Source organism: Myotis daubentonii, chromosome 1 (genome assembly GCF_963259705.1).
Source record: "Myotis daubentonii chromosome 1, mMyoDau2.1, whole genome shotgun sequence".
NCBI lineage: Eukaryota > Metazoa > Chordata > Mammalia > Chiroptera > Vespertilionidae > Myotis > Myotis daubentonii.
This window is the reverse complement of record NC_081840.1, coordinates 210,457,643-210,468,914: the sequence shown is the minus strand read 5'-3', so window position 1 is coordinate 210,468,914 and position 11,272 is coordinate 210,457,643. Positions and strand designations below refer to the sequence as shown.

The 11,272-nt window shown below is 43.9% G+C and overlaps 1 protein-coding gene and 1 pseudogene across 1 annotated transcript; both read right to left on the bottom strand.

Moving 5' to 3' along the window:
- Nucleotides 1-6: 6 nt before the first annotated feature.
- On the bottom strand, nt 7-1,986 carry LOC132227512 (ETS translocation variant 5-like). The gene is made up of 2 exons (XM_059682701.1): nt 1,585-1,986; nt 7-280 (listed from the first exon to the last, which is right to left on the bottom strand). The coding sequence occupies exons 1-2, from the start codon at nt 1,645-1,647 to the stop codon at nt 59-61; spliced, it is 285 nt and encodes a 94-aa protein (XP_059538684.1). The 5' UTR covers nt 1,648-1,986; the 3' UTR covers nt 7-58.
- A 313-nt stretch (nt 1,987-2,299) lies between these two features.
- LOC132223013 (U2 spliceosomal RNA) lies at nt 2,300-2,402 on the bottom strand (annotated as a pseudogene).
- Nucleotides 2,403-11,272: the final 8,870 nt, after the last annotated feature.

The following is an 11,272-nucleotide window of genomic DNA, read 5'->3' as shown; positions in this document are numbered from 1 at the left end:
CATTTGCCTGAATGGGAACTGCTAGCTCTAGGGTTTGGCCACTCAACCATTCAGAAACTTAGTAAGCAAAGCCTTCAGCATAGGGGAGGCTGCTGCAGCGATCCATGTCCAGGAGGTAAGCAGGGTTGTCTTCAAAGTGGGTCAGCGGCAGGGTGTCCTCCTCGTTGAGGTGGCACTCGGACTCTGCTTTCAGGAACGGGCGCTGGTTGTCAGGGAAGGCCATGGAGAAAAGGGCATCCGGGTCACAGACAAACTTGTAGACGTATCGCTCCCCGGCCACCTGAGAGAGAAAACACACCTAATAAGGCCCAGCTGGAACAGGGCATGGTGGGGACCAAGGGAAGAATAATGATATATTTTTAAGTCACCAAGCTCGCAGGAAGCCAGGGACCAAAGGAGGCTCATTAGTAACTGATTATCCAAATCATGCAGATTTATTTTGATAAATCTTGGGGACCTGCTACCTGCCAAGTGTTGTGTTGACACCACAGCTCAGCAGTTGAGATATCTGAATTTCATATTCACACTAGATGGGCTCACTGTCTTACAGTCACAACTTAGAAAGAATGAGTATCTGAGGTTGGCGCTTGGTGTTACGAGGAAGTACAATGGCTTCGGCATTGAAAGGTACAAAGCCGAAGCCAGGTCATGATTTCAGTCACTTCCAAAGTTCAATCTCCACAATAAGCTTTGTTATTTTGAAGGGCTAGGAATTTGATCAGACAGCCTATGTGGAAATTTTAAGTTTGTTCCAAAGCCAAAAAGAATTGCTTCTTGGCTTACCTGCAGTTTTAAATTGCTCATTCCATGGTTCTGTTACACTGAGGAACTGATAACTACTTTATATGGATTTACGCATCATAACACTATTTAGCACCAAAAAGCCTTGATTATCCAAAGGCCTCATGATGTAGCTGATGAGCAACCTAGGTCACTGGGAACCATTCTCTGCTGGTTGTTTAGCATCCCATACCTCCAAAAATCAAACCCGAAAATCAGCTTCGCTGGTAATACAGACATACACTTAACCATTCGTATTTAGTTTTTCTAAGCCACAGTTTTACATTAAATCTCTGGTTCCCCACCTTAAGAGTTGGTTACTTCTCTAACATTTTTGAGAGCATTAAACCAACATATTTGAAGGTCTAGAATGCTTTAACAACTAAAGACTTCAACGAAACTCTTGTGAGATGCAAGTCAATTCCCACACATGCTCCTTTATGGACACAATAACTGGCCTAAGTGTCTGGACATTTTCGTAATTAGAGGCAGTTTAAGTAAAGCAGAGGAGCCTAATTTTCCCATGATTTGTTCCACACACAACCTCTGGTTTTCATGTACACCCAAGAGCAATAAAGGTACTCTTTATATCTCATTTGACTCTTGTCTTAAGTTTGCTTTTCCAAGACTTTCTCCTACCACAGAACCACTTATGAGGCTGACATTTTCTCCAGTAAGAACTTGAGAAGACCACTTATTTTCTAATTTTCTCCAGCCAGCCATTATAAACAGCCTTATTGCAGAAGCCCTTGACATTCTCTTTGAATGTGGTCAGAGCGGTTTGTGTCTCTCATAACTTCTCACCTTCTGCATGATGCCCTTCTCATAGTAATAGCGTAGAGAGCGGCTGAGCTTGTCGTAGTTCATGGCTGGCCGGTTCTTCTGGATACCCCAACGCCGAGCAACCTGAAGAGACAGGGACGCAATGGAAACTCATTCCCTGGGCCTAGTGGTCTTCTGCTGACCCAGGAGAGCCGGGTCTGTACTCTGACTGATCTGGTCAATGCTCCATTTCCCTGACCTGAAACGAAAAGCACCTCAAGACTAAACATTCCACAAAGGTGATGATTGGGTCACAGCGGCTAAGAGGTGAGACCTAGAGGTGGAAGAATGCTAGCACTGTAGATTACAGAGGGCTTGGATAATGTCCCAGAGGAAGCAGGCCCTCTACTGTTTCTCCACATATGAATTATTGACCAATACCCGTAGACCATTAACATGTTGCCATTAAGTGCTATAGTTTCTGTAGCAGTCAATAAGGAATGATTAGAATGGTCATTCCTGAAACATTAGAAACACACTAGTGAGTTGCTAATGGGGTTCATGCCTATGCCCACTTCTTATGGCCGCCATAACAAAGTACCAAAAATTGGCTTAAAACAACAAAAATATTTTCTCTCAGAATTCTGAAGAAAGTCTGAAATCAGGGCCATACTCCCTCTAAAACATGTAGAGAACCCTTCCTTGCCTCTTCCAGCTTCTAGTGTTTTCTGGCAATCCTGGTATTACTTGGCTTCTAGATGCATGACTCCAACCTCTGTCTTCATTGTCACATAGCCATCTTTTTAAACTGATAAGAACAGATACTACACTTGATCTTAGCCAAAAGGCCGAGAAGCGATATATAGCCATCTTTTTAAAAAGATATATTTTTAATTGATTTTTAGAGAGAGAGAGATAGAGACATCGATGAAGTATCATCGACTGGCTGCCTCCTGCACGCCCCCCACTGGGGATTGAGCCCACAACCCAGGCATGTGCCCTGACAGGGATTGAACCAGCAACCTCTTGGTTCATGGGTCAACACTCAATCACTGAGCCACACCAGGTGGACATAGACATCTTCTTATAAGGTCACCAGTCATATTGGATTAAGGGTCCTCTCTATTCTGGATGACCTCATCTTAGCTAATATCTGCAACTACCCTATTTCCAAATAAGGTCACATTCTGAGCTAATGGGACTTATGACTTGAATAAATCTTGGGGCCACAATTCAATCCATAACCAGCATAATAAGTAACTCAAACTCAGGTCCCAAATTGCCCTCATTGTCTTTTCCCCAAAGCCACTCATCCTCCTGTGCTCTTTATCTTAACTGGTGGCACCAAGTCCCATCTAAAGCAGAATAGAAAGTCATCCTATTCTCTTCCCTCTTCCATTTCTAAACAGCCATGAGGTTCTATTGACTAGCTCTTCAACATTTCTCATATGCATCCCCAGTGACCTGATTTTAGTTCCCTCATCACCTTTAACCTGGACAATTGTGGGAATTAAACTGGTCTTTCCATCTCCTGTCTGAATCTCTTTCAATTCACCCTCCATGTTGCTTCATTGCCAGGGATGATCAGCAGACCCTGAGCGATGGATGAATGCTTACTCTGACACAAAGTTTGCTGTGAAAGAGAGGGCTAATGCCGAAACCGGTTTGGCTCAGTGGATAGAGCGTCGGCCTGCGGACTGAGAGGTCCCAGGTTCGATTCCGGTCAAGGGCATGTACCTGGGTTGCGGGCATATCCCCAGTAGGAGATGTGCAGGAGGCAGCTGATCGATGATTCTCTCTCATCGATGTTTCTAACTATCTCTCTCCCTTCCTCTCTGTAAAAAAATCAATAAAATATTAAAAAAAAAAAAAGAAAGAGAGGGCTAAGGGACTGACTGGCTAAAGGAACCAGACAGCCTCGATCGCCTGCCTTGTTAGGCTATTATTATAGCAGCAGTTTGAGATAAAGTTTATCTTTTAGATACAATCAGTAGGATAAGTAATCTTGGCACATGTGTTTGCAGTGTCCTTTAACCAAGGACACCCAAAGATTAAGTATAAGGATTCCAGTAAACACCTGGAGGTCTGCTCAAGCACAGACTTGTTTGAAAAGGTCAAGGAATAATTAGGGGTGCTCTCTTCTGTGCTCCCCTAAGTCAGAATCCCGATAAACAGGGCAGGCTGCCTTCAACACACTTCCCTTTTCTCAGAATGTCCTCCTTACAAACTTTCCAACCAAGTCTCGTGTGCTCCCCAACACTTCATGACAGATGTATTTAAAACACAAATATGCCCATCATATGTTTAAAACTCTTCAAAAGCTGTGCTCTGCATATATGGTGGCCCAAACTCCTATGCATGGCACACAAAATTTCATCTTTTTACTTTCCTAACTCAACTTTTGATGCTGCCTCTCTGCACTCTCTTCTCCAACCATTTTGAACTATTTCACATCCTAAACCTGCGAAATTATTTCATGCCTTTGAGCTTGTAGTAGAGACATTTACTACTCCTGGAAGAGCCATGTGTTCCTGTACATTTCACAGCCCAGTGAGGCATGTGATTAGTTCTAGCGAATGCGCTGTGAACTAATTTTATGTATCATTTCTGTGCTGTAGTATTTAACAGCCAGTGTATTGCCTTCCAGCTTTTTGTTTTCTGCCATGCCAACTTGGAAGCCAGAGGTTCTGGATGGTACCGCTATCAGCCTGTACAGTCTCCACTAGCCTGCTTCCCCAAGTGACTGTGTAGAGCAGAGCCCTGTCCCCGATCCTCCCCATCCCTAACCAGCTGACCTGCATTGGACATGTTGTTTGAGTGAAAAAACAAACCTTAGTTTTATTAAGTTTCTAAGGCTTCAGGGTCCTTTTGTTACCACAGCATAACTTGGTCTGTCCTGATTCTGTACAAGCTGTTCCCTCTGTCCTCCCCCTCCCTCCCTTAGCTGCCTGGGAGAGTCCAACCTACCCTTCCAGTCCCATAGTCTTCATTCTGTGAAAATGATTTGACCCATTACCAGGTAGAGTTAATTACTCCCACTGTACTTTGTATGTAATGCCAAATTGGTCCTTATCACTTGTTACCACAATAATTAAAATCCATTGATTTATGGAGAGTAGATGGTAGGTGCCTTGTGTGTCATTCAGCTCTGAGGTTTGTATGTTCAGCACCCCACAGGGGCATTGGCATGAAGGGGTCCCCAATCCAATAAATGACGGATGAATGAGTATAGGCTGTCAGTGGAGGGTGATCGAAAAGACCTTAATAGATATGAAAACACTGTGTGGGACTCTATGGCTCAGAGATATCAGGAGTCAATGATAGCTATTTTGAGCTCATGTACAGTTTAGAGTAATATCGGCCTATGTAATGTATATTACTGAGGCTCGAGTAGCTGAGAGGATTCTAGAAAAATAAAACTCTAATGTGTGCAGTCAGGAAGAGAGGTTTAAAAAGAAATTTAAAAAAGTACTTTTAACTCATGAGTAAATGTACGACTGTGGAATGAAAGCATGTCCTGTTAGCAGAAAGTGATGATTTAGGAAATAGCATAGGACATGTATAACACAGACAGAATGATTATCAAATTAAAATCATGTGCAACTGACACACTGGAAAGCATGAAACAAAGATTGTAAATAAAATGCAACATTTTCTCTCTGTCTGTCTTTCTCTCCCTATCTATAATCTATCTGCCATGAGAGCAGCAGGGGCAGATCCAAGTTTTGTAGCATTCCCCCCACCCCACTGTCCATTAAAATTTAATTTTATAGCAGCAGAATACTCTCCCCCACTGTAGTCTTGAAGAGGCCAATGACTTACTGTCACATTCAGGCAATAAAAACAAAAATTCTTTGAGTTGCAAAAAATTACCTCCCTTCAGATCTGAGCATCCCACGTCCCACATAATAGTTAAAATTCTGAAACTGAGTTAGCCTTAACTCTTCTCTCCTCCCTTGGCTCAGACCTGCCTCATCCTGGAAGCCGGCCCTGGGAAAGGGGCACGGTCCTTTTCCTCTCCTCTCCCTCTGCTCACCTCCTCCCCTTTGCTAGCTGCTGTTTTCCTCCATGCCTGGAACGAAGCCCAGAAAGAGAGGTAAGGGAATAATATAGTTCTCACATGACTGGGTGGCCTAAGCCCTTTTGGGCCGGCAGCTGGCCTCCATGGGGTGGCCTGGCAGATGATGAAAGCTGGCCCTGTTATGGGCTCTGCAGAGGCATCCAGCTGGGCCCCTGTCTCCTGTGGTTCCCTTGACCCAGGCTGAAGGTCTCTGTCCCTCTGGGTGGTCTCGTGTGACTCCTTCCCCTGGTCATGGGATTCCAGAGGTAGAATGGCCAGCCCTTTCTGTGAAGATCTTCTGTCCATGCCTATAGGCCCCAAGACCACTCCACCCTACCCTACACCTACTCCCTTTCCCACAGGGCCCACATCTGGTCTTGGAACATTCTCCTTGCTTTGCCACCAAAGTAGTATCCATCGCTAACATTTTTTGTTAATTAATTAATTAATTAATTAAATTGATTTCAGAGAGGTAGGGAGAGGAGAATCATTGATCAGCTGCCTCCTGCACGCCCCACACTGGGGATCAAGTCTCATAACCTGGGCATGCGCCCTGTCCCGGAATCGAACTGTGACCTCCTGGTTCATAGGTTCATGCTCAACCACTGAGCCATGCTGGCTGGGCTATTGCTAACATTAAAATGTCACTTACAATGTTCCAGCCCCGTCCTATGTACTTCATGTTTATTATCTCAATGAATGCTCATACCACCTATGATGTAGATAAATCTGCAGGCCTTCTCCATGGATGTTTATTTTAAAACTTCTGTCTGAAGTTCTATTGTCACAAAACACTGTAAACACATTTCAGTTGTCACTGATTTTTATTACAGACACAGGAAGTGAGAGATTGAGGCTTTATCTTAGCTTGTCACTATAAGGCTTAGGGCAAGTCAACACTATCTCTGCAATGAACTCATCAACACAAAGATTCCTTCTCCCACTACAATTCTGTGACTTAAGAAATAATTCTAGGATAAGAACTTGCATGTAGGTATCTACAATGGAAGGTGAAAAAGGCCAGCTAGGACTTAGGGCAGAGAGAAGCCCAGACAGGCTATCCTGATATAAGTAACCCTTAAAATCCTTGAGCACCTTTAACCTTTGAAAAAATGATATTTAAAATGCCTCAAAATCTAGATCTTTATCATTGCTTCATATATAACCCTCGTCTCAAACAAAAGAGAGGTTTTAGCCCATGGTTCTCAAGAACCTTAAAAACATTTCTCCCTCTGACTCAGTAACTCTACTACCAGAAATAACTTCTAAAAAGTAATCAGAAGCATACCCGAAGATTTGTGCATAAGAGGATAAACCACAGTGGTTTTTAGAGCAGTGAAAAGTAGGAACAGCGCACTTGGTTCCATTTCTGCTCACATGACAGGGTCTCAAACTGTGCTAAATAAGTAGTGCTCTGCCCTGGCCGGTTTGGCTCAGTGGATAGAGCGTCAGCCTGTAGACTGAAGGGTCCCGGGTTTGATTCCGGTCAGGGGCATGTACCTTGGTTGCAGTCACATCCCCGGTTGGGGGTGTGCAGGAGGCGGCCGATCGATGTTTCTCTCTCATTGATGTTTCTAACTCTCTATCCCTCTCCCTTCCGCTCTGTGAAAAATCAATAAAATATATTTTAAAAAAATAAGTAGTGCTCGCTCCCCTTACCCTGCTTTACTCCTTCCCTCCGTAAACAAAACCAAAAGGCATTGGAGCAGAAAAAGGAGAGACTTTATTCAGGTAAACAGTTTGCAAAATGGGGAAACACAGCCTCAGGGGGGAAACCCAGTGTGCTTCTCCAAGACAAAGCAGAGGCTGTTTTTTGTTTTTTAAATGTATTTTTATTGATTTCCCAGAGGACGGAAGAGATAGAAACATCAATGATGAAAGAGAACCATTGACTCCCTGCATACCTCCCACTGGGGATCAAGCTTGCAACCCAGGTATGTGCCCTGACAGGGGATTGAACCGTGACCTCCTGGTTCATAGGTAGATGCTCAACCACTGAGCTACACCAGCTGGGCTGCTTTGTTTTTTAATACACAAAGTTCCTGCCCAGGTTCCTTCATTAGGTCCATCTTATGTAAATGAAGTATCCAAATTGGTACAGTTCTGATTGGTCTGAATTACAAAATTCTGATTGGTTGGTATTATGGGTCCTGATTAGTTGTGATGGAACAGTTCTGATTGGATGGGGCAGGTCTCAGTCCATTGATTGAAAGATAAAACCAGGAACTCCTTTATAAAAGTGTAAAAGGGCAGGGCATAGTGCCAGGAAGCAAGAGTTCAGTAGAGGACTCTTCCTGGTTTTCAGAGTTACTTCCTGCTTTTCAGAGTTCTGAGTTACTTAAATGAGAAGCCCATGCCAGCAGATGGCTGCTAGACTCTTATTTTTAAAATTTGGGCCCTGATTGATTTTGGGGAATCCATCTCAGAAGGTAAATAAGTTATTTCTTGGGGTTCACATGAAATGAATCTTTTCTGGGTCTACATGTCATAACACTTATCACCATCTTTGTTATGTTTATTCGTGTACTTGCTTACCTTTTTTCTCCCAACTAGAATGTTAGCTTCATGAGAGCAGTAGGGGCAGATCCAAGTTTTGTGGGGACTAACGTGCATCTAAATCTGAAGTAATTTCTAAGAAAAACAATAAAAATGAATATATGAATGTTGATTGAGAATGAAAATAAAAGGTCCGTGGAAGACTCCTTATTAGCTTCACAGTGAATCTACCTCAGAGAGGAAGGGGCTTAGTCTGTTTTGTTCAAAGATGCATCTCTAGGACTTAGTGCCAGGCACATAGTAGGTATTCAGGAAATACTTGTGCAATAAAAGAATGCCCAAGAATAGAGAATTGGTTTATACATGAACTAAAAGAGGTGGGAACAGTTACTTAACTTGCCTCCAAACACAGTAAATAATGGAAAGAACTGAACTTGGACACAGTTCTGTTCTCCTCTCCTCTGTGGGCTCATGGCTGCCCAGCTAGACTCCATTCCCAGCCTACCTTGCAGCCAGCTATGACCACCTGATGCAATTCATGCAAGTAAATGTGAGCAGAAATCATGGTGCCACCTCTGAGCCTGAGCTGTAAGATCATGAGAGTGCTTCTTCCACCCGCTGGCTAAAATCCAGATGTGGTGGTGGCTTAGTTGGACAAGATCCTGAAGAGGATGGCACAACAACAGCTTAGAAAGAACCAGGGATCCTGAGTGACTGTAAATAACAGAGCTGCTATACTGACCGGCACAGTCCATATCTGGATTATTATGTGACAGAGAAATAATCTTCTTAGTTTTGTTACTCTTGGTATTTTTGGACCTCTTTGTTACAGCAGCTTAAACTTATACTAACTGATCCAGTTGTCAATACCAGGCTCTTTTCATTGTGCTATAATGCCTCCTAGCAACACTACTATAAATAGGAAGGGTGACTTACTTACAGTCAGGCCTGAGAGATGTCTATGGCTTCCTTCTGGCTGCTCCTCATGCTTCCTTTCCCTAATAATAATAGCAATGACTACCTAAGTGTCAGGGACTGTCCTAAGTGCTTTCCATGAAAGGACTCATTTACTTCACACCTTTTGAGTAGATAATATTATTATCTCCCCTTTAAAGATGACTACACCAAGGCATAGAAAGTTTAAGCAACACAGCTAGTAAGTGTGAGAGCTAGGATTAGACTCATAAGGGTTGGTTCCATAGCTTCGTTTCCCAGTCACCATGCTATGTTCTTCTGACTCTCTCATGTTCTTTCTTCTGCTCCCTTCCATCCTTCACATCCATTCAACATTCCCCCATTGTGAATAGGCCAATAGAGGTACCAGGTGATCATAAATAAAAAGAAGTTCCTGCCCCTTTCTCTCTGTCAATTGTTCCACATTTGTGTCTCCTTGGTATCTTTACATGATGTTGTGAACGCTAGCATTTGGGGAATGTCATTCGGTACATATCAGGCCAGCATTTCATCAGGCACACTGAGCATAACTGAGAGAGCCCTGAGCTGTGAGCCAGAGGATCGGGCTGTGGGCCTGGCTCTGCCACAGCTTTCTGTGTGACCTTGACCATGGCACTCTCCTCTGTAAAGTGACAAGCCCGGATGGTTTCTGAGGGTCTTCATAACTCTGAAATCCATGATCTGTGATTCTTTCCTTTCTCAGCGCACTGTCTGTCTGTCTGCTGCCTATCTTTCTGTAGGATGCCAAAGAGGAGGGGTCAGCTTTATACTTGGGGTCTGGGAAGGGTATTGTGTGGCTTGGCTGGATTCAGAGATGCAAAAGGAGAAGGTGGTGATAAGTCAGACTCTGCTGGTTTCCTGGTTGGTCTTGCTATCCCAGGCTCAAATGTCTCTCAGACATGCAGATGTAAATGAACCAGGATTCAAGGGTAATAGTGGGGGCCAGGAAGTTTCCAAGCTTAAAGGGGGGACTTGAGCCTAACTGACTGACTAGTCATATAATCATTGAGGTAGATTGTCCTCCAAGAGACTAACAGATGAATTTAGCTCCAGTGTCCATGAACTTCTGTCGACTGTGGCAAAAGAAGTATCCCCTAAAAGAGTGAGATTGGGTAAGAAGAAGAATTTGAGGATGTGTGAATGAATAAATGAGGGATATGACAGTCCTCTTCCTGCCAATGTCTTGAGCAATCAAACAGAGAAGATACGAGGCTCTCCAGGATGGCTGAGATGGATCCCCCCATCACCACTCCATGCCGAATTGATCAAAGTCTTTGATTCTGGCTGTCTGCTAAAATCAAACTTTCCCTCCTTCCTGATTTTACCATAGTTCCCCCTCTGGAAATCACTTGTACATGATTGATACAGTTATCAGTTCTGGGTTAAGACAAGGAACCATCTGGTCAGATCTTGAGCAATGGCAGAAAAAAACATGGAAGAGGTAAAACCTCAAGCTGTGAGCAGGGTGAGCCCTTGCTGAATGGAGGATGTCATGTGCTCTTTTGCTTTCTCAACAATATTAGGAGAATGCCTTGACTTACATAGCTAAGCAGATGTTCTCTTTGTGGCAAATCTATTAGATCCTTGCCTACCTTGTTGAGTGGGTGGTGCAAAAATGAAAGCGGTAAGGAAGGAACCAGCAGAGACAGGAAAGGACCTGAGGGGCCTCTGAGAGGTCAGGAGCTGAGAGACAATGACCCAGGAGGTCAGCGGCATCTGAGGGAGCAACTCTGCTTTGTGTTCAGCTAACTTTTCTCTGACAAGGGAGAAAATCTGGGCAGCCACAGATCATTTGCAATTCAAAGAGCAAGAGCCCAGTGGGGCTGAAAACATACTTTGTGTGGAAGCGTTCACAGTACCCATGCTCCAAAGACTTCCTGCCCAAGGGACGTTGTCCCATACATTTAAGAACTTTTCATTGACATGGGTCGCTTGGTGCCACCACTTTTCCTCTTTTTTCTTCTTTCCCTTTCTTATTTCCCCTTCTGCACTGTCTGTCACTTTAACTCAGACTAGCCATCTGGAACCTTCCCTGCTAGGTAATAGTTCCTCATCAAATTAAAAACAGTCCCTTCTCTACCTCTCCAGAGCTCTGGTGTCAAGATGGTTGAGGAAGGTTGTCAAAATGGTACTCTGGGCCCCGGCCAGGTAGCATAGCTGGTTAGAGCATTGTCCCGACAGGCAAAGGTCGCAGATTTGATCCCCAGTCAGGGCACATAC

Excerpts from the sequence above, each read along its gene's own strand:
- LOC132227512 (XM_059682701.1), bottom strand. The coding sequence starts at position 1,647 with ATGAACTACGACAAGCTCAGCCGCTCTCTACGCTATTACTATGAGAAG. Across the intron at positions 281-1,584 it reads AGAAGGGCATCATGCAGAAG|GTGGCCGGGGAGCGATACGT; the intron begins GTGAGAAGTTAT and ends TTTCTCTCTCAG.